This window comes from Asterias rubens, chromosome 4 (genome assembly GCF_902459465.1).
Source record: "Asterias rubens chromosome 4, eAstRub1.3, whole genome shotgun sequence".
Classification (NCBI taxonomy): Eukaryota; Metazoa; Echinodermata; class Asteroidea; order Forcipulatida; family Asteriidae; genus Asterias; species Asterias rubens.
This window is the reverse complement of record NC_047065.1, coordinates 2,560,945-2,582,939: the sequence shown is the minus strand read 5'-3', so window position 1 is coordinate 2,582,939 and position 21,995 is coordinate 2,560,945. Positions and strand designations below refer to the sequence as shown.

The window sequence follows — 21,995 nt, the reverse complement described above, 5'->3', positions numbered from 1 at the left end:
GTTTTCGAGAAAGAAGTAATTTTCCACGATCTTGATTTCGAGACCTCAGAGAATTTGAGGTCTAGAAATCAAGCATCAGAAAGCACACAACTTCGTCACCGTGTGACAAGGGTGTTTTTTTCTTTCATTATTATCTTGCAACTTGTTTGTGTATTATAACATTATGCACATCTGTGCTCGGGAGTTTATTTACTAGTGGTGCTATGCACCCACAGACCTTTTCGCAAATACCATTGCGCAGGCGCAAACTGCCGAATGAGGTGCATGCTGGTCTAGCTAGTACCCAAATTTGATAGCTATAGCTAGACCACCATGCATCTCATTCCACGTCTATTGTGCACGTACAGAGTATTTGCGATAAGGTTAAAAATTACGACCTTGCCACCAATTTCTGGCGTTTTTTATTGTTTTGCTACAGCAATCTTTTCTTGCCTCAGTCTTTGTTTGACTCATTAAATATACACAAAAACAAAACAACTCAACAGCTTTCTTCTGAATACAACATTCTGGACCTTTTAAGTTTGGTTTAATAATTTCAAACACCTCAATTGGCATACATACATGTACATGTATACATCATTCAATAAATGAAAACACATCGTTTTAGAAGACAAAGTTTCCTGGGGGAAAATAACTACTTTCAATGTGGAAACTCACAGATTTAAATGGTTCACTAGTACCAATCCTCCAGAGAAGTACTTCCATCTAACACACCATCAAAGCTTGAGTAAAATAGATTTTATAACCTTGCAAACAAAACTGCTGATTATTTCAATTGTTGCAATCAAAATGAGCCTAAAATAATACAAACTCCTTATAGCAATAAGAAAGCCCTTTTGTTTGTGGTCACTGAATTTGATGAATATTTCACGTATGTTGATTTGGTGTGACAATGGGAGACTTTCTGGGACGATAGAGGGCAGCAGACTTACCGGGTAAATCCATTGTTCTCAGAATTATGCGCATGTTCAGAACTACGTAAACAATGGAAATTTACCCGGTATGTCTGCTGCCACCTAGCGTTTGAAAGTCTCCTATTGAAAGCTAAAAGATGAACTTAATCTAATCTTCTGCACAATGGCCACAATGTACACCTTTAAAACATATAAAGATGTACAACTAGATAAAATGTCATCCAATGAAACACTGTAAACAAATAAATATCACCTCAGCAAAGATTTGTCCTATTAATACAGTTCTAACAATAATATCTAAATTTCACAAGATTGAATATCCTCATGATTAGTTTTTTTTTTTTAAATTATCCAGTTCATATGGGCTCAATTTCATGGCTTTGCTTACTGCTGAAGTCTGCACTTACGATCCCCATTATTCGCTTACTGTGAAAGCCAAGCACAGGTTTTCTGTGCTAGCTGTGTAAGCAAAGAATGCCTAGTATATTGGAGTATGCAGCAGCAAAAGTTCCCAGCTAACCATGAAATACGCTTAACATCAGCATGGAACTCCCTGATTCCGCAAGCGCTGATTCTTTGCTTACGGTAAGCAGAGCCATGAAATAAGGCCCCTGTCTGTCACAGATGTCTATGATGGTTCAGGAATTAAAAGGACATATACAAAGATTTGTCTAAAATATTTGTTCATTTAGTTCATAACAATGATTGAATTTGACAGTGTGTGATCGGAATCCGTAAAAAAACATTGATTATGTTAATTATTTTTGATATTTCGTTTCAGAAAAATGACTCCTATCCTAAGATAAGAAGTGCATTGATTGTGTAAAAAGAACAGATGTCAATACTACGACCAGGTCAGTATTAATCCAGGTCGATATTAGTCCAGGTCAATACTGCACCCAACTAGATAGATACTTTCCAATTAGGAAGTTGGGCAATCTCTAAGCCAAGAAATTACAAAGACATCTATTCTAATGTTTCACTTGTTCCTTTGTAAAACCTTTTTGTTTTTCATTGGAGAGTGGACAAGTTATGGCCACAGGTTTGCCCTTTACTATTTTAGTGACTGGCCAGCAGGACCTGGGCCAAAATTTTATGGCTCTGCTTACTGTAAGCAAATAATCTGCGCTCGCGGAAGCACGGAATTCTGCACTTATGTCAAGCTTATTTCACTGGTTAGCAGGGAATTTTGGCTTGTGCAAAGCGTATTCCATGTTACTTAGGAATTCTACGCTTACAGAGCTGGCGCAGAAATTCGGCACTTGCTTGTAAGCGGAGAATGGTGATCGAAGTGCAGTAGCAGTAGAGTTGAAATAGTTGGCTGTTGTTGCTGTTTCAAAGTGACCGTCTCTCCCCGATGTGACACTGACCACCTCCTGGTCAGGGGTCACCATGATCGTTATCATCCGTGAGCTTCCGGCCATCAGATCCCCATCTTGTTGATGCTGTGCGGATTCCTGGTTGGCTTTCTGTCTCTCCATCTCCTGTCGTTGCTGCTCCTCCAAGCCACTCCTGATAGCCTCTAAGTCTCTCTCAATATCCTCCGTCGATCAATTCTGAATTTTTCTCTTCTGAGTGACACGTCTTGGCCTGCCTCTTGCTCCGCCACGCCATCGTCTACTCCTCGGAGCCTCCCTCGTGACCGTGTCGTCAAGCATATGAACCTTCTATAGAGAAACCAGAGTGCCTGAGTCTGACTTGCCTTGTCTTAGTTAAGAGAACTGGATGTACTTCTTCGGGTTTCTCATTATGTTTGGAGATATTGTGAGATGGAGACTTGGCATCGACGATTGATTCAGTTTGTTTCAAAGCTTCGTTTGACAAATCACCAAGGACAGATTCATTCATGTCACATTCTATATTGGATTTCAGTGCTTCCCTTGTTTGTGCCCATCTCGGACAATTATGAGCATTCTTATATTTCTCACGGGCGAATCCTTTATTACATACTTTACAGCGAATGGTATAGTCATCGGTATGAATTCGCATATGCTCCGCCAAATTGGGGCGTCGGCTGAAACACTTGAAACACTGCGGACACTTAAAGGGCTTGATGCCGCTATGTGATATGATATGTGCTTTGAGTTTATCAGGACGGTTTGAACATCTTCTCGCATCCAGTCAAGGAGCGGAACGGACATTTGAGTTTCTGGACAGGATCGTGAGTGATATTTATGTCTCTTTAGCTTATCTGGGCGGTTGAACGTCTTCTCACAAGCATCACACTTGTACGGTTTATCCCCACTGTGTATCAGCAAATGAGACTTAAGATATAGTGATCAGTCTTGAAGGATTTCTGACAGACGTGGCATGTGAACTGCCCATGAGCGCTGTGGGTTGGGAGATGGCGGCGGAGGTACCGTTCACATGGGAAGACCTTCTTACAGTGTGGGCAGCCGTAGTGATGGGTCGTTGTTGCTAAGTGGTGTTCTAAGGCCTCCGGGGTTGAATAACGGTTCATGCATTTATTACATCGATACTCCCATGAGAATAAAGGTAAAACTCATTAGTATACGGTTACCAAACCCTACTAAAGGCAATGGACACTATTGGTAATCACTCAACATTTTGTTTTTGCACAAAACCTTATTTTGTAACGAGTAATGAAGAGAGGTTAATAATATAAAACATTATGAGAAACGGCTCCCTCTGAAGTGGCAAAGTTTTCGAGGAAGTAATTTTCCGCGAGTTTGATTTCGAGACCTCAGATTTAGAATTTGAGGTCGCGAAATCAACCATCTAAAAGCGCAAAAACTTCGTGTGACAAGGGTGTTTTTTCTTTCGTTATTATCTCGCAACTTCGACGACCGATTGAGCTCAAATTTTCACAGGTTGTTATTTTATGCATATTATGTTGAGATACACCAACTGTGAAGACTAGTCTTGACAATTACCAATAGTGTCCAGTGTCTTTAAATATCCTTTGAACATTTCCTACTTGGGGTTTTGTTTTCCCAACTGTAACCAATAACTGTTGCAGTCTTGGCCAATAATTGACTTAAGGACAATTCAACTGAAACAGGTTTTGGTTATAACCATAATATAAAGCTTTGAAATGTTGACTTGTATGGCATATCGCACGTTTCGCCATGTCATGACATTGTTTTAAATAAATCCGTTATTCTCGATAACGAGAATGATATACTGTTTTAATGTTTTCCTCAAAAAGTAAAGCATTTCATTGAATACTATTTCAAGGGAAGTCTTTCACCATATTACCTTCTGTAACCCTGTAAGTTATTTGTAAATCTGTGAACTTTTAATTTTTGTTTTAATCAGAAAGTGTCCAATGGCTTTAAGAGCACTGGAGAGCTGTTGATGTTATCAAATGTTGTTAGAAATGACACCCTTTTGATTAATGCAGTTTTAGAGAAGAGGTTACTTTTCACACACAAAATTGAACCTGAGAAAGGCTTTAGCATGAAGCCTGTCTCAGGCATCTGAAAACACACAATTCTGTGCAACTATTTTCTTGCATTTATGTTTTTCTTGCAGCTTTAAAGACCAACAGTATGTGTTGGGGCACATCGGGGGATACTTGTCACTAGGCAATTGCTATAATTTATGCAGCTTCTCCAATTAAACATGACGTATCCTCCTTCGGCCACAACTGTTTTTGAGGTAAAACGTAGATTTTTGTTTAAGCTTGTTCCAAGGCTAGTTTAAAAAAAGAAGACAAGTACCAAATAAAATCATTCCAGATGGGTACCGGACACTTCGGCACCTTGCAAACTCGGCACCAGCAAACTCGGCACTTCGCAAACTCGGCACCTCGCAAACTCGGCACCTCGCAAACTCGGCACCCACTCGGCACCAATAAACTCGGCACCAAACAAACTCGGCACCGGCCTATTTTGGTCCACCAAACCAAACTCGGCACCAAACAAACTCCCAGACAGTGCACAGATTAATTTTGCGCTACCTACCACTGTATACAAGTGTAATGCAGTGTACATGTATGTACTTCCTCATACTTGGTGGAATAGTGCTCCAAAGTCAATGGATACATCGAAACACAACCTTTGTTGGTGTAGGTTTTGGTCCAATGGTTGACAAAGAAACAATATTTCTGTGCGCAAAGCAAATAAACCAATGTTTTCACTGTTGACCAAACATTTTTGTTAGTGCGTCACAGCAAAAGTTCAACCATAATAAGTCGTCTTGTCTGAACTGAAAGTACGAAACTGCCTGCAAAATTACATTTATTGTTAATCAGTTTGCCTTAAAAATGGAACCAGCTTGTATGAAAATGACCCTGTTGGTCTTCCTAGCCGTGTTTGCTATGAGAGCAAGATCCCAAACTCAGCATAGCATTGGGCCCTACACAACGAGCGAGACTGAGCGATGTGTGTGCCAGCCACACATCACAGTCAACCCGCCAGTTTGCGGGCGATCCGTTCCCGTGAACTCCGGTACCGGCGGCTACAACTGTACGACCGTCCAGGAAATACTTCGTACAGTATCAATAAATCAAGAAGATACAACACGTAAAGTAGATACTGTTTCCTCCGAGCTGACCGATACTAAACGTATAGTCGAGGAATTGCAGGACACAGTCTCAGCGGTCTCCTCGGAGGTCCAGGGTTTAAGACGACAGCTTGAAGATCTTCAAGTGTCTGTTTCTAACTTGGTTGAATTCCTTCATGTTAGACGTAAGTTTGCAAAAAAATTGAACAATATTGTTCACGAAGCCGAAGATAACTTTGTTGGTAAGGTCAAGCAGTGCCGTGGAAATATAAAGATTGTATTAGACACCGTCTTGACCTTGATAAGTATGTTAAATGTGTGTGTCCAAAAACACGTTGAGAACTTGGTTATCAATCTCTTTAAGCATACACGTATAATTTGTATAGAATTGGGGCAAATAAATTATAACAATTAGGTACTTACAGTTACTAAAATAAAAACTGAAATATTTTTATTGTTGACTACAGTTAACCCTCGAAAGGATTGTTCCGAGATTCTTGCAAGGGGTGAATTGATCAGTGGCGTGTACCCGGTTCAACCTCTAGACTCCGGTGAAGCTTTCCAGGTATACTGTGATATGGAAACAGACGGTGGTGGATGGACGGTAAGTTTACGGATTATAGTGAATTAGATAGAACTCATCTCTACGAATATATTTGTAAATAAGAATAAGTTTGATCAAGTCAAAGAAGACCAGGGTTATTTTAAAAACCTCCACGTTCCCTTGATAGGTTTTCCAGCGGCGTCAGGACGGCAGTGTAGATTTCTATTTGGACTTTGCCAACTACAGCCGGGGCTTTGGGAATCTAGAGGGAGAGTTTTGGCTGGGTAACGACAACTTGCACCGTCTGACTGCTCAGGGCGAGTACGAACTCCGCGTAGATCTCACAGGCCTCGACGACGATACCGGCTTTGCTATTTATGGCTCGTTCAGTGTCGCCGATGTGAGCGACAACTACCGGCTTACAGTGGGAAGTTACTCTGGAACCGCAGGTAAGATGCTTTAAAGCACTGGACACTATTGGTAATTGTCAAAGACTAGTCTTCACAGTTGGTGTATCTCAACATCATGCATAAAATAACAAACCTGTGAAAATTTGAGCTCAATCGGTCGTCGAAGTTGCGAGATAATAATGAAAGAAAAAACACCATTGTCACACGAAGATGTGTATTTCAGATGCTTGATTTCGAGACCTCAAATTCTAAATCTGAGGTCTCGAAATCAAATTCGTGGAAAATTACTTCTTTCTCAAAACCTTAATTACTTCAGAGGGAGCCTGTTCTGCATTATTTTGAGTAATTACCAATGGTGTCCGCTGCCTTTAAGTGGATACTTCGTAGTAATACAGACATATTGCAGAGTAGTCTGTGTCCATCGCTGTGACCGATTGCTTTTGGTAGGTCTCAATGAAAGACAGAAAAGCAACATTGTGATTCAAATAGTTGAATGAGAAATCACCTCTTTCTCAAAAACTACGTTCCTTCAGAGGGAGCCGTTTCTCACAATGTTCACATCTCTCCAATGCTAGTTCAAGTAGGTTTCTAATAATCATTTTGAGTAGTAACCAATAGTGTCTGGAGTGCCTTTAAAAGTGGAGGGGGAATTGTCTATGTTTTGTTCCTCAGCTCCAGACGGAAGAGAAGGGGTGGAATTTTGCATCCCTTGTAGCCAAAACTAAGCGAAACATATGAAATTCAAGCTTGTTATAAACATTTTTATTGAATCGTAAAACCACACTTAAGAGGGGACAATTTTAACAAATAAAAATGCTTAAATTCGATAGCAATTTTCGAACTATATTATTAAACTGTGACTTAAATAAATAAAGCAAGAATGCAGTTAAACAAAGTGAACCTGATTGTGAAAACATTAACTTCACTTTTCCCAATATCCCAGTTCCATTAATTGATAAATTTGTTTCTAATCACACCTTATCGGGCCTAAGTTATTTTCGAAACAAATTAATGTTTAAAGTTACCTCCTGTCAACATCGCCTTTGTTTACACGTGACTATAATGGCTACGTGTGTTATCTTTCAGGAGACTAGGTTAGCATACACAATAGCCAGGGCCCTTCTCGACCAAAGACCGAGACAACGATGACCTTGGATTAGTGGAACTGTGCTGAGGCTATACCACCGGAGCATGGTGGTACTAATTACTGCTACTACTCCAAGTTGGAACGGGAGATACTTCATGAGGCCATCTACGAACAAGCGAAGGAATTAGTGTGGGCTGGCTTTTCGGGGTTGTACCAGGCTCACATCAAACAACTGAGATGAAGATTAGAAGGAAAGTTTAGTCCTTAATTAAGATGGATACCATTTTAAAAAGGTATGCAGTAATAAACAGCTCCTCATAAATCACCTTATCGCTTCACCTTATTAAGTTTCTCGTAAATTTTAAACAAAAATAATTAAACCTGTACTTTGAAACCTAAAAATGGAAAACATGGAAAACAATTTAATGTGAATTAACTTTTAATGCAATGGATTAAAGGAGACATGTATAAAAATCGGGACATCGGGTAGCTAAAATAGTTGCAGAAAGTAACTAATAAGGAATGTCACTTTAAACCCAATACGACCGTTAGTATGTAAGACTTCCAAGTACAAACGCATTGCTTATAAAACTCTCAAGATACCCTTCTAATATAACCCGTTCTAAATCCGACTCGTATAATGAGAGTGGATGCTAGTGTTTTTATAAACATGCGGTGGCTTGTTGAATCGAATACAATATTTTATTTTGTAAGTTTTGTCATGAAAGTTGTTCCTATAGAATTTAGATATATACGAACATTAAAAAGGGCTTTAATACGGTTCCATACTAGATCGACGCCTTTTTAAGGCAGTGGACACTATTGGTAATTGCTCCAAATAGTTATTAGCATAAAATCTTGGTAACGAGTAATGGGGAGAGGTTGATAGTATACAACATTGTGAGTAACGGCTCTCTCTGAAGTGACGCGCTTTCGAGAAAGAAGTAAGTGTCCACGAACTTGATTATGAGACATCAGAACTGGATTTTGAGGTCTCGCAAAGCATCTGAAAGCACACAACTTCGTGTGACAAGGTTGTTTTTCTTTCATAGCTACTGGCAACTTCGACGACCAATTGAGCTCAAATTTTCACAGGTTTGTTATTTTATGCATATTATATACTCCAAGTAAGAAGACTGGTCCTTGACAATTACCAATAGTGTCCAGTGTCTTAAACCACAACTGTCTCCTTTCCCAATAATTGTTCTGTTTGGGTCCCCCCCCCCTGCAAATGCTTTGAAACAAGCAAATGGCGGTTATGGTGGAAAATCGATTATTCTCTTAGTAGGCCTAATAAGACTAATATTAACTGCAATGGATATGTCCTGGTTAATTAATGCTCAGATATAATCTATGACAGAAGTATAATCTATGAATGGAATCTAAAATAAACAACTGTGTAACAGGTAATGATCCAACTTGGGTAGGTTTCTAATTTCCTGTACTCAACATCTTTCAGATTGGATTCACTGGCTATCCCAATGTGATGAAACTTTCACAGATTGGTTATTTTGCTAAATGGATTTTGAACTTGAGGTTGTGATTGATTGTATCTTTAAATAACAATCAGATAGCAGCCTGCAGCGCAAGGAGCACTTCTGTTTTATCTCTCTGCTTAAGTTTTAATTTCTACATAATTTTGCCTGCTTCAAGTGTATTTCCTGCTAATAATTATGGAATCAGTTTCAAAAGCCATTTTGATTTTAATTTGATTTTTGTTTAGTTTTTTTGTTAGCTTTGGTCAAGGTTTCTTATAGTTTATTTTGGTTTAGGTTTAACTTGGTTTTCTTTGTTTGAAGTTCCGAACAGAATCATTTTTAAGGTTTGCATTGTTTTATACTGCTTTTGTTAAATTGTCTTATAATCAATAAAGTCATTTTTATTTTTGTTTGAGAAACCTATACTTTGTGTCATCTGTTCCTATTTTTTTTGTGCATTTCCTCGCGTCTTTTCCCCACCCGATCTTGAGTGTGTTTTATTAGTATATTCAATATAGTTTTCATAGTGTACCCTTTTTCCAGGTAACATTTCATCACACGGCGATTGTTATAATTTATGCAACTTCTTCAATTAAACGAGAAGTACCCTCCTTCGGCCACAACTGATTTTGAGGTAAAACATCGATTTTGTTAAGCATGATAAGTTAGTCAGTTCCAAGTGTAGTTTAAAAAAAATAATAATAATAACAACAAAATAAAATCAGCCCAGACAGTGCAATGAATTTTGCTACCTACCGCTGTATACAAAGTGTAGTGCAGTGTACATGTATATGTACTTCATACTTTCTGGAATATTAACCCGTGTAGGTTAATGGATAGATCGAAAAACAACGTTGTTGGTGTACGTTTTGGTCCAATGATTGACAAAAAATACCCAATATTTTTGTGCGCAAAGCAAATAAGCCAGTGTTTTCACTGTGGACCAAACATTTTTGTTAGTGCATAAATAAGTCGTCTCGTCTAAACTGAATTTCCCATCTGGGACAATAAAGTGAATTGAATTGAAATGAATGTTGCAATTAGAATTAAAGGCACTGCAGCCGATTTCACGAAATGCTAGGATAAATCCTATCTCGAGTTAGGACGAGTAACTCAGGGTGTCGTGGCCAAGCGGATAGATGCTCTGGTGCTTCTGTTCAGCAGAGTGTGGGTTCGAATCCCGGTCGTGACACTTGTGTCCCTGAGCAAGACACTTCACTATAATTGCTTCTCTCCACCCAGGGGTAAATGGGTACCTGTGAGGGCAGAGATGGTTCTTGTGATTGATTTAGCCGAGTAGCGCAAATTAATGTTGCACAGGCTGCATACTCCCTACCAGGGAGCTGAGATGGTTTCAGGAGTGATTTAAGGCCCAGTGACCAGGGGTAATAACGATGAAGCGCTTTGGGATGCCTTTCTGGTGTAAAGCGCTATATAAAAACGGGTTATTATTATTATTAACTCGTCCTATAGGAGATGGGTTCAATGCGTCGTAACATCATAGGCCCATGGTTACGGAACTGAACTCGTCCTAAGCCCTAAAATTGATTCTAAAGTTAGGCAGAGTTTGGTGAAAATGACGGCTGGACACGTTAGTATTAAGTGACGTAGTTTTCGAGAAAGAAGTAATTTTCCACGATCTTGATTTCGAGACCTCAGAGAATTTGAGGTCTAGAAATCAAGCATCAGAAAGCACACAACTTCGTCACCGTGTGACAAGGGTGTTTTTTTCTTTCATTATTATCTTGCAACTTGTTTGTGTATTATAACATTATGCACATCTGTGCTCGGGAGTTTATTTACTAGTGGTGCTATGCACCCACAGACCTTTTCGCAAATACCATTGCGCAGGCGCAAACTGCCGAATGAGGTGCATGCTGGTCTAGCTAGTACCCAAATTTGATAGCTATAGCTAGACCACCATGCATCTCATTCCACGTCTATTGTGCACGTACAGAGTATTTGCGATAAGGTTAAAAATTACGACCTTGCCACCAATTTCTGGCGTTTTTTATTGTTTTGCTACAGCAATCTTTTCTGCCTCAGTCTTTGTTTGACTCATTAAATATACACAAAAACAAAACAACTCAACAGCTTTCTTCTGAATACAACATTCTGGACCTTTTAAGTTTGGTTTAATAATTTCAAACACCTCAATTGGCATACATACATGTACATGTATACATCATTCAATAAATGAAAACACATCGTTTTAGAAGACAAAGTTTCCTGGGGGAAAATAACTACTTTCAATGTGGAAACTCACAGATTTAAATGGTTCACTAGTACCAATCCTCCAGAGAAGTACTTCCATCTAACACACCATCAAAGCTTGAGTAAAATAGATTTTATAACCTTGCAAACAAAACTGCTGATTATTTCAATTGTTGCAATCAAAATGAGCCTAAAATAATACAAACTCCTTATAGCAATAAGAAAGCCCTTTTGTTTGTGGTCACTGAATTTGATGAATATTTCACGTATGTTGATTTGGTGTGACAATGGGAGACTTTCTGGGACGATAGAGGGCAGCAGACTTACCGGGTAAATCCATTGTTCTCAGAATTATGCGCATGTTCAGAACTACGTAAACAATGGAAATTTACCCGGTATGTCTGCTGCCACCTAGCGTTTGAAAGTCTCCTATTGAAAGCTAAAAGATGAACTTAATCTAATCTTCTGCACAATGGCCACAATGTACACCTTTAAAACATATAAAGATGTACAACTAGATAAAATGTCATCCAATGAAACACTGTAAACAAATAAATATCACCTCAGCAAAGATTTGTCCTATTAATACAGTTCTAACAATAATATCTAAATTTCACAAGATTGAATATCCTCATGATTAGTTTTTTTTTTTTAAATTATCCAGTTCATATGGGCTCAATTTCATGGCTTTGCTTACTGCTGAAGTCTGCACTTACGATCCCCATTATTCGCTTACTGTGAAAGCCAAGCACAGGTTTTCTGTGCTAGCTGTGTAAGCAAAGAATGCCTAGTATATTGGAGTATGCAGCAGCAAAAGTTCCCAGCTAACCATGAAATACGCTTAACATCAGCATGGAACTCCCTGATTCCGCAAGCGCTGATTCTTTGCTTACGGTAAGCAGAGCCATGAAATAAGGCCCCTGTCTGTCACAGATGTCTATGATGGTTCAGGAATTAAAAGGACATATACAAAGATTTGTCTAAAATATTTGTTCATTTAGTTCATAACAATGATTGAATTTGACAGTGTGTGATCGGAATCCGTAAAAAACATTGATTATGTTAATTATTTTTGATATTTCGTTTCAGAAAAATGACTCCTATCCTAAGATAAGAAGTGCATTGATTGTGTAAAAAGAACAGATGTCAATACTACGACCAGGTCAGTATTAATCCAGGTCGATATTAGTCCAGGTCAATACTGCACCCAACTAGATAGATACTTTCCAATTAGGAAGTTGGGCAATCTCTAAGCCAAGAAATTACAAAGACATCTATTCTAATGTTTCACTTGTTCCTTTGTAAAACCTTTTTGTTTTTCATTGGAGAGTGGACAAGTTATGGCCACAGGTTTGCCCTTTACTATTTTAGTGACTGGCCAGCAGGACCTGGGCCAAAATTTTATGGCTCTGCTTACTGTAAGCAAATAATCTGCGCTCGCGGAAGCACGGAATTCTGCACTTATGTCAAGCTTATTTCACTGGTTAGCAGGGAATTTTGGCTTGTGCAAAGCGTATTCCATGTTACTTAGGAATTCTACGCTTACAGAGCTGGCGCAGAAATTCGGCACTTGCTTGTAAGCGGAGAATGGTGATCGAAGTGCAGTAGCAGTAGAGTTGAAATAGTTGGCTGTTGTTGCTGTTTCAAAGTGACCGTCTCTCCCGATGTGACACTGACCACCTCCTGGTCAGGGGTCACCATGATCGTTATCATCCGTGAGCTTCCGGCCATCAGATCCCCATCTTGTTGATGCTGTGCGGATTCCTGGTTGGCTTTCTGTCTCTCCATCTCCTGTCGTTGCTGCTCCTCCAAGCCACTCCTGATAGCCTCTAAGTCTCTCTCAATATCCTCCGTCGATCAATTCTGAATTTTTCTCTTCTGAGTGACACGTCTTGGCCTGCCTCTTGCTCCGCCACGCCATCGTCTACTCCTCGGAGCCTCCCTCGTGACCGTGTCGTCAAGCATATGAACCTTCTATAGAGAAACCAGAGTGCCTGAGTCTGACTTGCCTTGTCTTAGTTAAGAGAACTGGATGTACTTCTTCGGGTTTCTCATTATGTTTGGAGATATTGTGAGATGGAGACTTGGCATCGACGATTGATTCAGTTTGTTTCAAAGCTTCGTTTGACAAATCACCAAGGACAGATTCATTCATGTCACATTCTATATTGGATTTCAGTGCTTCCCTTGTTTGTGCCCATCTCGGACAATTATGAGCATTCTTATATTTCTCACGGGCGAATCCTTTATTACATACTTTACAGCGAATGGTATAGTCATCGGTATGAATTCGCATATGCTCCGCCAAATTGGGGCGTCGGCTGAAACACTTGAAACACTGCGGACACTTAAAGGGCTTGATGCCGCTATGTGATATGATATGTGCTTTGAGTTTATCAGGACGGTTGAACATCTTCTCGCATCCAGTCAAGGAGCGGAACGGACATTTGAGTTTCTGGACAGGATCGTGAGTGATATTTATGTCTCTTTAGCTTATCTGGGCGGTTGAACGTCTTCTCACAAGCATCACACTTGTACGGTTTATCCCCACTGTGTATCAGCAAATGAGACTTAAGATATAGTGATCAGTCTTGAAGGATTTCTGACAGACGTGGCATGTGAACTGCCCATGAGCGCTGTGGGTTGGGAGATGGCGGCGGAGGTACCGTTCACATGGGAAGACCTTCTTACAGTGTGGGCAGCCGTAGTGATGGGTCGTTGTTGCTAAGTGGTGTTCTAAGGCCTCCGGGGTTGAATAACGGTTCATGCATTTATTACATCGATACTCCCATGAGAATAAAAGGTAAAACTCATTAGTATACGGTTACCAAACCCTACTAAAGGCAATGGACACTATTGGTAATCACTCAACATTTTGTTTTTGCACAAAACCTTATTTTGTAACGAGTAATGAAGAGAGGTTAATAATATAAAACATTATGAGAAACGGCTCCCTCTGAAGTGGCAAAGTTTTCGAGGAAGTAATTTTCCGCGAGTTTGATTTCGAGACCTCAGATTTAGAATTTGAGGTCGCGAAATCAACCATCTAAAAGCGCAAAACTTCGTGTGACAAGGGTGTTTTTTCTTTCGTTATTATCTCGCAACTTCGACGACCGATTGAGCTCAAATTTTCACAGGTTTGTTATTTTATGCATATTATGTTGAGATACACCAACTGTGAAGACTAGTCTTTGACAATTACCAATAGTGTCCAGTGTCTTTAAATATCCTTTGAACATTTCCTACTTGGGGGTTTGTTTTCCCAACTGTAACCAATAACTGTTGCAGTCATTGGCCAATAATTGACTTAAGGACAATTCAACTGAAACAGGTTTTGGTTATAACCATAATATAAAGCTTTGAAATGTTGACTTGTATGGCATATCGCACGTTTCGCCATGTCATGACATGTGTTTTAAATAAATCCGTTATTCTCGATAACGAGAATTGATAACTGTTTTAATGTTTTCTCAAAAAGTAAAGCATTTCATTGAATACTATTTCAAGGGAAGTCTTTCACCATATTACCTTCTGTAAACCCTGTAAGTTATTTGTAAATCTGTGAACTTTTAATTTTTGTTTTAATCAGAAAGTGTCCAATGGCTTTAAGAGCACTGGAGAGCTGTTGATGTTATCAAATGTTGTTAGAAATGACACCCTTTTGATTAATGCAGTTTTAGAGAAAGAGGTTACTTTTCACACACAAAAATTGAACCTGAGAAAGGCTTTAGCATGAAGCCTGTCTCAGGCATCTGAAAACACACAATTCTGTGCAACTATTTTCTTGCAATTTATTTTCTTGCAGCTTTAAAGACCAACAGTATGTGTTGGGGCACATCGGGGATACTTGTCACTAGGCAATTGCTATAATTTATGCAGCTTCTCCAATTAAACATGACGTATCCTCCTTCGGCCACAACTGTTTTTGAGGTAAAACGTAGATTTTGTTAAGCTTGTTCCAAGGCTAGTTTAAAAAAAGAAGACAAGTACCAAATAAAATCATTCCAGATGGGTACCGGACACTTCGGCACCTTGCAAACTCGGCACCAGCAAACTCGGCACCTCGCAAACTCGGCACCTCGCAAACTCGGCACCCACTCGGCACCAAGAATGTTGGCACCAAACAAACTCGGCACCGGCCTATTTTGGTCCAACAAACTCGGCACCAAACAAACTCCCAGACAGTGCACAGATTAATTTTGCGCTACCTACCACTGTATACAAGTGTAATGCAGTGTACATGTATGTACTTCCTCATACTTGGTGGAATAGTGCTCCAAAGTCAATGGATACATCGAAACACAACCTTTGTTGGTGTAGGTTTTGGTCCAATGGTTGACAAAGAAACAATATTTCTGTGCGCAAAGCAAATAAACCAATGTTTTCACTGTTGACCAAACATTTTTGTTAGTGCGTCACAGCAAAAGTTCAACCATAATAAGTCGTCTTGTCTGAACTGAAAGTACGAAACTGCCTGCAAAATTACATTTATTGTTAATCAGTTTGCCTTAAAAATGGAACCAGCTTGTATGAAAATGACCCTGTTGGTCTTCCTAGCCGTGTTTGCTATGAGAGCAAGATCCCAAACTCAGCATAGCATTGGGCCCTACACAACGAGCGAGACTGAGCGATGTGTGTGCCAGCCACACATCACAGTCAACCCGCCAGTTTGCGGGCGATCCGTTCCCGTGAACTCCGGTACCGGCGGCTACAACTGTACGACCGTCCAGGAAATACTTCGTACAGTATCAATAAATCAAGAAGATACAACACGTAAAGTAGATACTGTTTCCTCCGAGCTGACCGATACTAAACGTATAGTCGAGGAATTGCAGGACACCGTCTCAACGGTCTCCTCGGAGGTCCAGGGTTTAAGACGACAGCTTGAAGATCTTCAAGTGTCTGTTTCTAACTTGGTTGAATTCCTTCATGTTAGACGTAAGTTTGCCAAAAAATTGAACAATATTGTTCACGAAGCCGAAGATAACTTTGTTGGTAAGGTCAAGCAGTGCCGTGGAAATATAAAGATTGTATTAGACACCGTCTTGACCTTGATAAGTATGTTAAATGTGTGTGTCCGAAAACACGTTGAGAACTTGGTTATCAATCTCTTTAAGCATACACGTATAATTTGCATAGAATTGGGGCAAATAAATTATAACAATTAGGTACTTACAGTTACTAAAAAAAAAACTGAAATGTTTTTATTGTTGACTACAGTTAACCCTCGAAAGGATTGTTCCGAGATTCTTGCAAGTGGTGGATTGATCAGTGGCGTGTACCCGGTTCAACCTCTAGACTCCGGTGAAGCTTTCCAGGTATACTGTGATATGGAAACAGACGGTGGTGGATGGACGGTAAGTTTACGGATTATAGTGATTTAGATAGTACTCATCTCTACGAATATATTTGTAAATAAGAATAAGTTTGATCAAGTCAAAGAAGACCAGGGTTATTTTAAAAACCTCCACGTTCCCTTGATAGGTTTTCCAGCGGCGTCAGGACGGCAGTGTAGATTTCTATTTGGACTTTGCCAACTACAGCCGGGGCTTTGGGAATCTAGAGGGAGAGTTTTGGCTGGGTAACGACAACTTGCACCGTCTGACTGCTCAGGGCGAGTACGAACTCCACGTAGATCTCACAGGCCCCGACGACGATACCGGCTTTGCTTTGTATGGCTCGTTCAGTGTCGCCGATGTGAGCGACAACTACCGGCTTACAGTGGGAAGTTACTCTGGAACCGCAGGTAAGATGCTTTAAAGCACTGGACACTATTGGTAATTGTCAAAGACTAGTCTTCACAGTTGGTGTATCTCAACATCATGCATAAAATAACAAACCTGTGAAAATTTGAGCTCAATCGGTCGTCGAAGTTGCGAGATAATAATGAAAGAAAAAACACCATTGTCACACGAAGATGTGTATTTCAGATGCTTGATTTCGAGACCTCAAATTCTAAATCTGAGGTCTCGAAATCAAATTCGTGGAAAATTACTTCTTTCTCAAAACCTTAATTACTTCAGAGGGAGCCTGTTCTGCATTATTTTGAGTAATTACCAATGGTGTCCGCTGCCTTTAAGTGGATACTTCGTAGTAATACAGACATATTGCAGAGTAGTCTGTGTCCATCGCTGTGACCGATTGCTTTTGGTAGGTCTCAATGAAAGACAGAAAAGCAACATTGTGATTCAAATAGTTGAATGAGAAATCACCTCTTTCTCAAAAAACTACGTTCCTTCAGAGGGAGCCGTTTCTCACAATGTTCACATCTCTCCAATGCTAGTTCAAGTAGGTTTCTAATAATCATTTTGAGTAGTAACCAATAGTGTCTGGAGTGCCTTTAAAAGTGGAGGGGGAATTGTCTATGTTTTGTTCCTCAGCTCCAGACGGAAGAGAAGGGGTGGAATTTTGCATCCCTTGTAGCCAAAACTAAGCGAAACATATGAAATTCAAGCTTGTTATAAACATTTTTATTGAATCGTAAAACCACACTTAAGAGGGGACAATTTTAACAAATAAAAATGCTTAAATTCGATAGCAATTTTCGAACTATATTATTAAACTGTGACTTAAATAAAGAAAGCAAAATGCAGTTAAACAAATGAACCTGATTGTGAAACATTAACTTCACTTTTCCCAATATCCCAGTTCCATTAATTGATAAATTTGTTTCTAATCACACCTTATCGGCCTAAGTTATTTTCGAAACAAATTAATGTTTAAAGTTACCTCCTGTCAACAGTCGCCTTTATTTACACGTGACTATAATGGCTACGTGTGTTATCTTTCAGGAGACTCGTTAGCACACCACAATAACCAGGCCTTTACGACCAAAGACCGAGACAACGATGACCGGAGTAGTTATAACTGTGCTGAGCTATACCACGGAGCATGGTGGTACTATAACTGCTACTACTCCAATTTGAACGGGAGATACTTCAATGAGGCCACTACGAACAATGAAGGAATTGTGTGGGCTGGCTTTTCGGGTTGGCGCTCACTCAAAACAACTGAGATGAAGATTAGAAGGAAAGTTTAGTCCTTAATTAAGATGGATACCATTTTAAAAAGGTATGCAGTAATAAACATCTCCTCATAAATCACCTTATCGCTTCACCTTATTAAGTTTCTCGTAAATTTTTAAACAAAAATAATTAAACCTGTACTTTGAAACCTAAAAATGGAAAACATGGAAAACAATTTAATGTGAATTAACTTTTAATGCAATGGATTAAAGGAGACATGTATAAAAATCGGGACATCGGGTAGCTAAAATAGTTGCAGAAAGTAACTAATAAGGAATGTCACTTTAAACCCAATACGACCAGTATAGTATGTAAGACTTCCAAGTACAAACGCATTGCTTATAAAACTCTCAAGATACCCTTCTAATATAACCCGTTCTAAATCCGACTCGTATAATGAGAGTGGATGCTAGTGTTTTTATAAACAATGCGGTGGCTTGTTGAATCGAATACAATATTTTATTTTGTAAGTTTTGTCATGAAAGTTGTTCCTATAGAATTTAGATATATACGAACATTAAAAAGGGCTTAATACGGTTCCATACTAGATCGACGCCTTTTTAAAGGCAGTGGACACTATTGGTAATTGCTCCAAATAGTTATTAGCATAAAACCTTGGTAACGAGTAATGGGGAGAGGTTGATAGTATACAACATTGTGAGTAACGGCTCTCTCTGAAGTGACGCGCTTTCGAGAAAGAAGTAAGTGTCCACGAACTTGATTATGAGACATCAGAACTGGATTTTGAGGTCTCGCAAAGCATCTGAAAGCACACAACTTCGTGTGACAAGGTTGTTTTTTCTTTCATAGCTACTGGCAACTTCGACGACCAATTGAGCTCAAATTTTCACAGGTTTGTTATTTTATGCATATTATATACTCCAAGTAAGAAGACTGGTCCTTGACAATTACCAATAGTGTCCAGTGTCTTAAACCACAACTGTCTCCTTTCCCAATAATTGTTCTGTTTGGGTCCCCCCCCCCCCCTGCAAATGCTTTGAAACAAGCAAATGGCGGTATGGTGGAAAATCGATTATTCTCTTAGTAGGCCTAATAAGACTAATATTAACTGCAATGGATATGTCCTGGTTAATTAATGCTCAGATATAATCTATGACAGAAGTATAATCTATGAATGGAATCTAAAATAAACAACTGTGTAACAGGTAATGATCCAACTTGGGTAGGTTTCTAATTTCCTGTACTCAACATCTTTCAGATTGGATTCACTGGCTATCCCAATGTGATGAAACTTTCACAGATTGGTTATTTTGCTAAATGGATTTTGAACTTGAGGTTGTGATTGATTGTATCTTTAAATAACAATCAGATAGCAGCCTGGCAGCGCAAGGAGCACTTCTGTTTTATCTCTCTGCTTAAGTTTTAATTTCTACATAATTTTGCCTGCTTCAAGTGTATTTCCTGCTAATAATTATGGAATCAGTTTCAAAAGCCATTTTGATTTTAATTTGATTTTTGTTTAGTTTTTTTGTTAGCTTTGGTCAAGGTTTCTTATAGTTTATTTTGGTTTAGGTTTAACTTGGTTTTCTTTGTTTGAAGTTCCGAACAGAATCATTTTTAAGGTTTGCATTGTTTTATACTGCTTTTGTTAAATTGTCTTATAATCAATAAAGTCATTTTTTATTTTTGTTTGAGAAACCTATACTTTGTGTCATCTGTTCCTATTTTTTTTGTGCATTTCCTCGCGTCTTTTCCCCACCCGATCTTGAGTGTGTTTTATTAGTTATATTCAATATAGTTTTCATAGTGTACCCTTTTTCCAGGTAACATTTCATCACACGGCGATTGTTATAATTTATGCAACTTCTTCAATTAAACGAGAAGTACCCTCCTTCGGCCACAACTGATTTTGAGGTAAAACATCGATTTTGTTAAGCATGATAAGTTAGTCAGTTCCAAGTGTAGTTTAAAAAAAATAATAATAATAACAACAAAATAAAATCAGCCCAGACAGTGCAATGAATTTTGCTACCTACCGCTGTATACAAAGTGTAGTGCAGTGTACATGTATATGTACTTCATACTTTCTGGAATATTAACCCGTGTAGGTTAATGGATAGATCGAAAAACAACGTTGTTGGTGTACGTTTTGGTCCAATGATTGACAAAAAATACCCAATATTTTTGTGCGCAAAGCAAATAAGCCAGTGTTTTCACTGTGGACCAAACATTTTTGTTAGTGCATAAATAAGTCGTCTCGTCTAAACTGAATTTCCCATCTGGGACAATAAAGTGAATTGAATTGAAATGAATGTTGCAATTAGAATTAAAGGCACTGCAGCCGATTTCACGAAATGCTAGGATAAATCCTATCTCGAGTTAGGACGAGTAACTCAGGGTGTCGTGGCCAAGCGGATAGATGCTCTGGTGCTTCTGTTCAGCAGAGTGTGGGTTCGAATCCCGGTCGTGACACTTGTGTCCCTGAGCAAGACACTTCACTATAATTGCTTCTCTCCACCCAGGGGTAAATGGGTACCTGTGAGGGCAGAGATGGTTCTTGTGATTGATTTAGCCGAGTAGCGCAAATTAATGTTGCACAGGCTGCATACTCCCTACCAGGGAGCTGAGATGGTTTCAGGAGTGATTTAAGGCCCAGTGACCAGGGGTAATAACGATGAAGCGCTTTGGGATGCCTTTCTGGTGTAAAGCGCTATATAAAAACGGGTTATTATTATTATTAACTCGTCCTATAGGAGATGGGTTCAATGCGTCGTAACATCATAGGCCCATGGTTACGGAACTGAACTCGTCCTAAGCCCTAAAATTGATTCTAAAGTTAGGCAGAGTTTGGTGAAAATGACGGCTGGACACGTTTAGTATTAAGTGACGTAGTTTTCGAGAAAGAAGTAATTTTCCACGATCTTGATTTCGAGACCTCAGAGAATTTGAGGTCTAGAAATCAAGCATCAGAAAGCACACAACTTCGTCACCGTGTGACAAGGGTGTTTTTTTCTTTCATTATTATCTTGCAACTTGTTTGTGTATTATAACATTATGCACATCTGTGCTCGGGAGTTTATTTACTAGTGGTGCTATGCACCCACAGACCTTTTCGCAAATACCATTGCGCAGGCGCAAACTGCCGAATGAGGTGCATGCTGGTCTAGCTAGTACCCAAATTTGATAGCTATAGCTAGACCACCATGCATCTCATTCCACGTCTATTGTGCACGTACAGAGTATTTGCGATAAGGTTAAAAATTACGACCTTGCCACCAATTTCTGGCGTTTTTTATTGTTTTGCTACAGCAATCTTTTCTTGCCTCAGTCTTTGTTTGACTCATTAAATATACACAAAAACAAAACAACTCAACAGCTTTCTTCTGAATACAACATTCTGGACCTTTTAAGTTTGGTTTAATAATTTCAAACACCTCAATTGGCATACATACATGTACATGTATACATCATTCAATAAATGAAAACACATCGTTTTAGAAGACAAAGTTTCCTGGGGGAAAATAACTACTTTCAATGTGGAAACTCACAGATTTAAATGGTTCACTAGTACCAATCCTCCAGAGAAGTACTTCCATCTAACACACCATCAAAGCTTGAGTAAAATAGATTTTATAACCTTGCAAACAAAACTGCTGATTATTTCAATTGTTGCAATCAAAATGAGCCTAAAATAATACAAACTCCTTATAGCAATAAGAAAGCCCTTTTGTTTGTGGTCACTGAATTTGATGAATATTTCACGTATGTTGATTTGGTGTGACAATGGGAGACTTTCTGGGACGATAGAGGGCAGCAGACTTACCGGGTAAATCCATTGTTCTCAGAATTATGCGCATGTTCAGAACTACGTAAACAAGGGAAATTTACCCGGTAT

General features: G+C 39.2%; 2 protein-coding genes and 1 pseudogene across 2 annotated transcripts; 2 read left to right on the top strand and 1 right to left on the bottom strand.

Moving 5' to 3' along the window:
- Positions 1-1,532: 1,532 nt before the first annotated feature.
- LOC117288837 lies at positions 1,533-4,923 on the bottom strand (annotated as a pseudogene).
- A 94-nt stretch (positions 4,924-5,017) lies between these two features.
- On the top strand, positions 5,018-16,422 carry LOC117288835 (fibrinogen C domain-containing protein 1-like). Its single transcript, XM_033769686.1, has 5 exons — positions 5,018-5,566; positions 5,849-5,985; positions 6,113-6,374; positions 15,672-16,052; positions 16,349-16,422. Exons 1-5 carry the CDS (start codon positions 5,143-5,145, stop codon positions 16,420-16,422), a joined length of 1,278 nt encoding a protein of 425 aa, XP_033625577.1. The 5' UTR covers positions 5,018-5,142.
- LOC117288786 (ficolin-2-like) lies at positions 15,969-18,771 on the top strand. The gene is made up of 4 exons (XM_033769622.1): positions 15,969-16,052; positions 16,335-16,471; positions 16,599-16,860; positions 17,906-18,771. The coding sequence occupies exons 2-4, from the start codon at positions 16,445-16,447 to the stop codon at positions 18,151-18,153; spliced, it is 537 nt and encodes a 178-aa protein (XP_033625513.1). The 5' UTR covers positions 15,969-16,052; positions 16,335-16,444; the 3' UTR covers positions 18,154-18,771.
- The last annotated feature ends 3,224 nt before the right edge of the window (positions 18,772-21,995 follow it).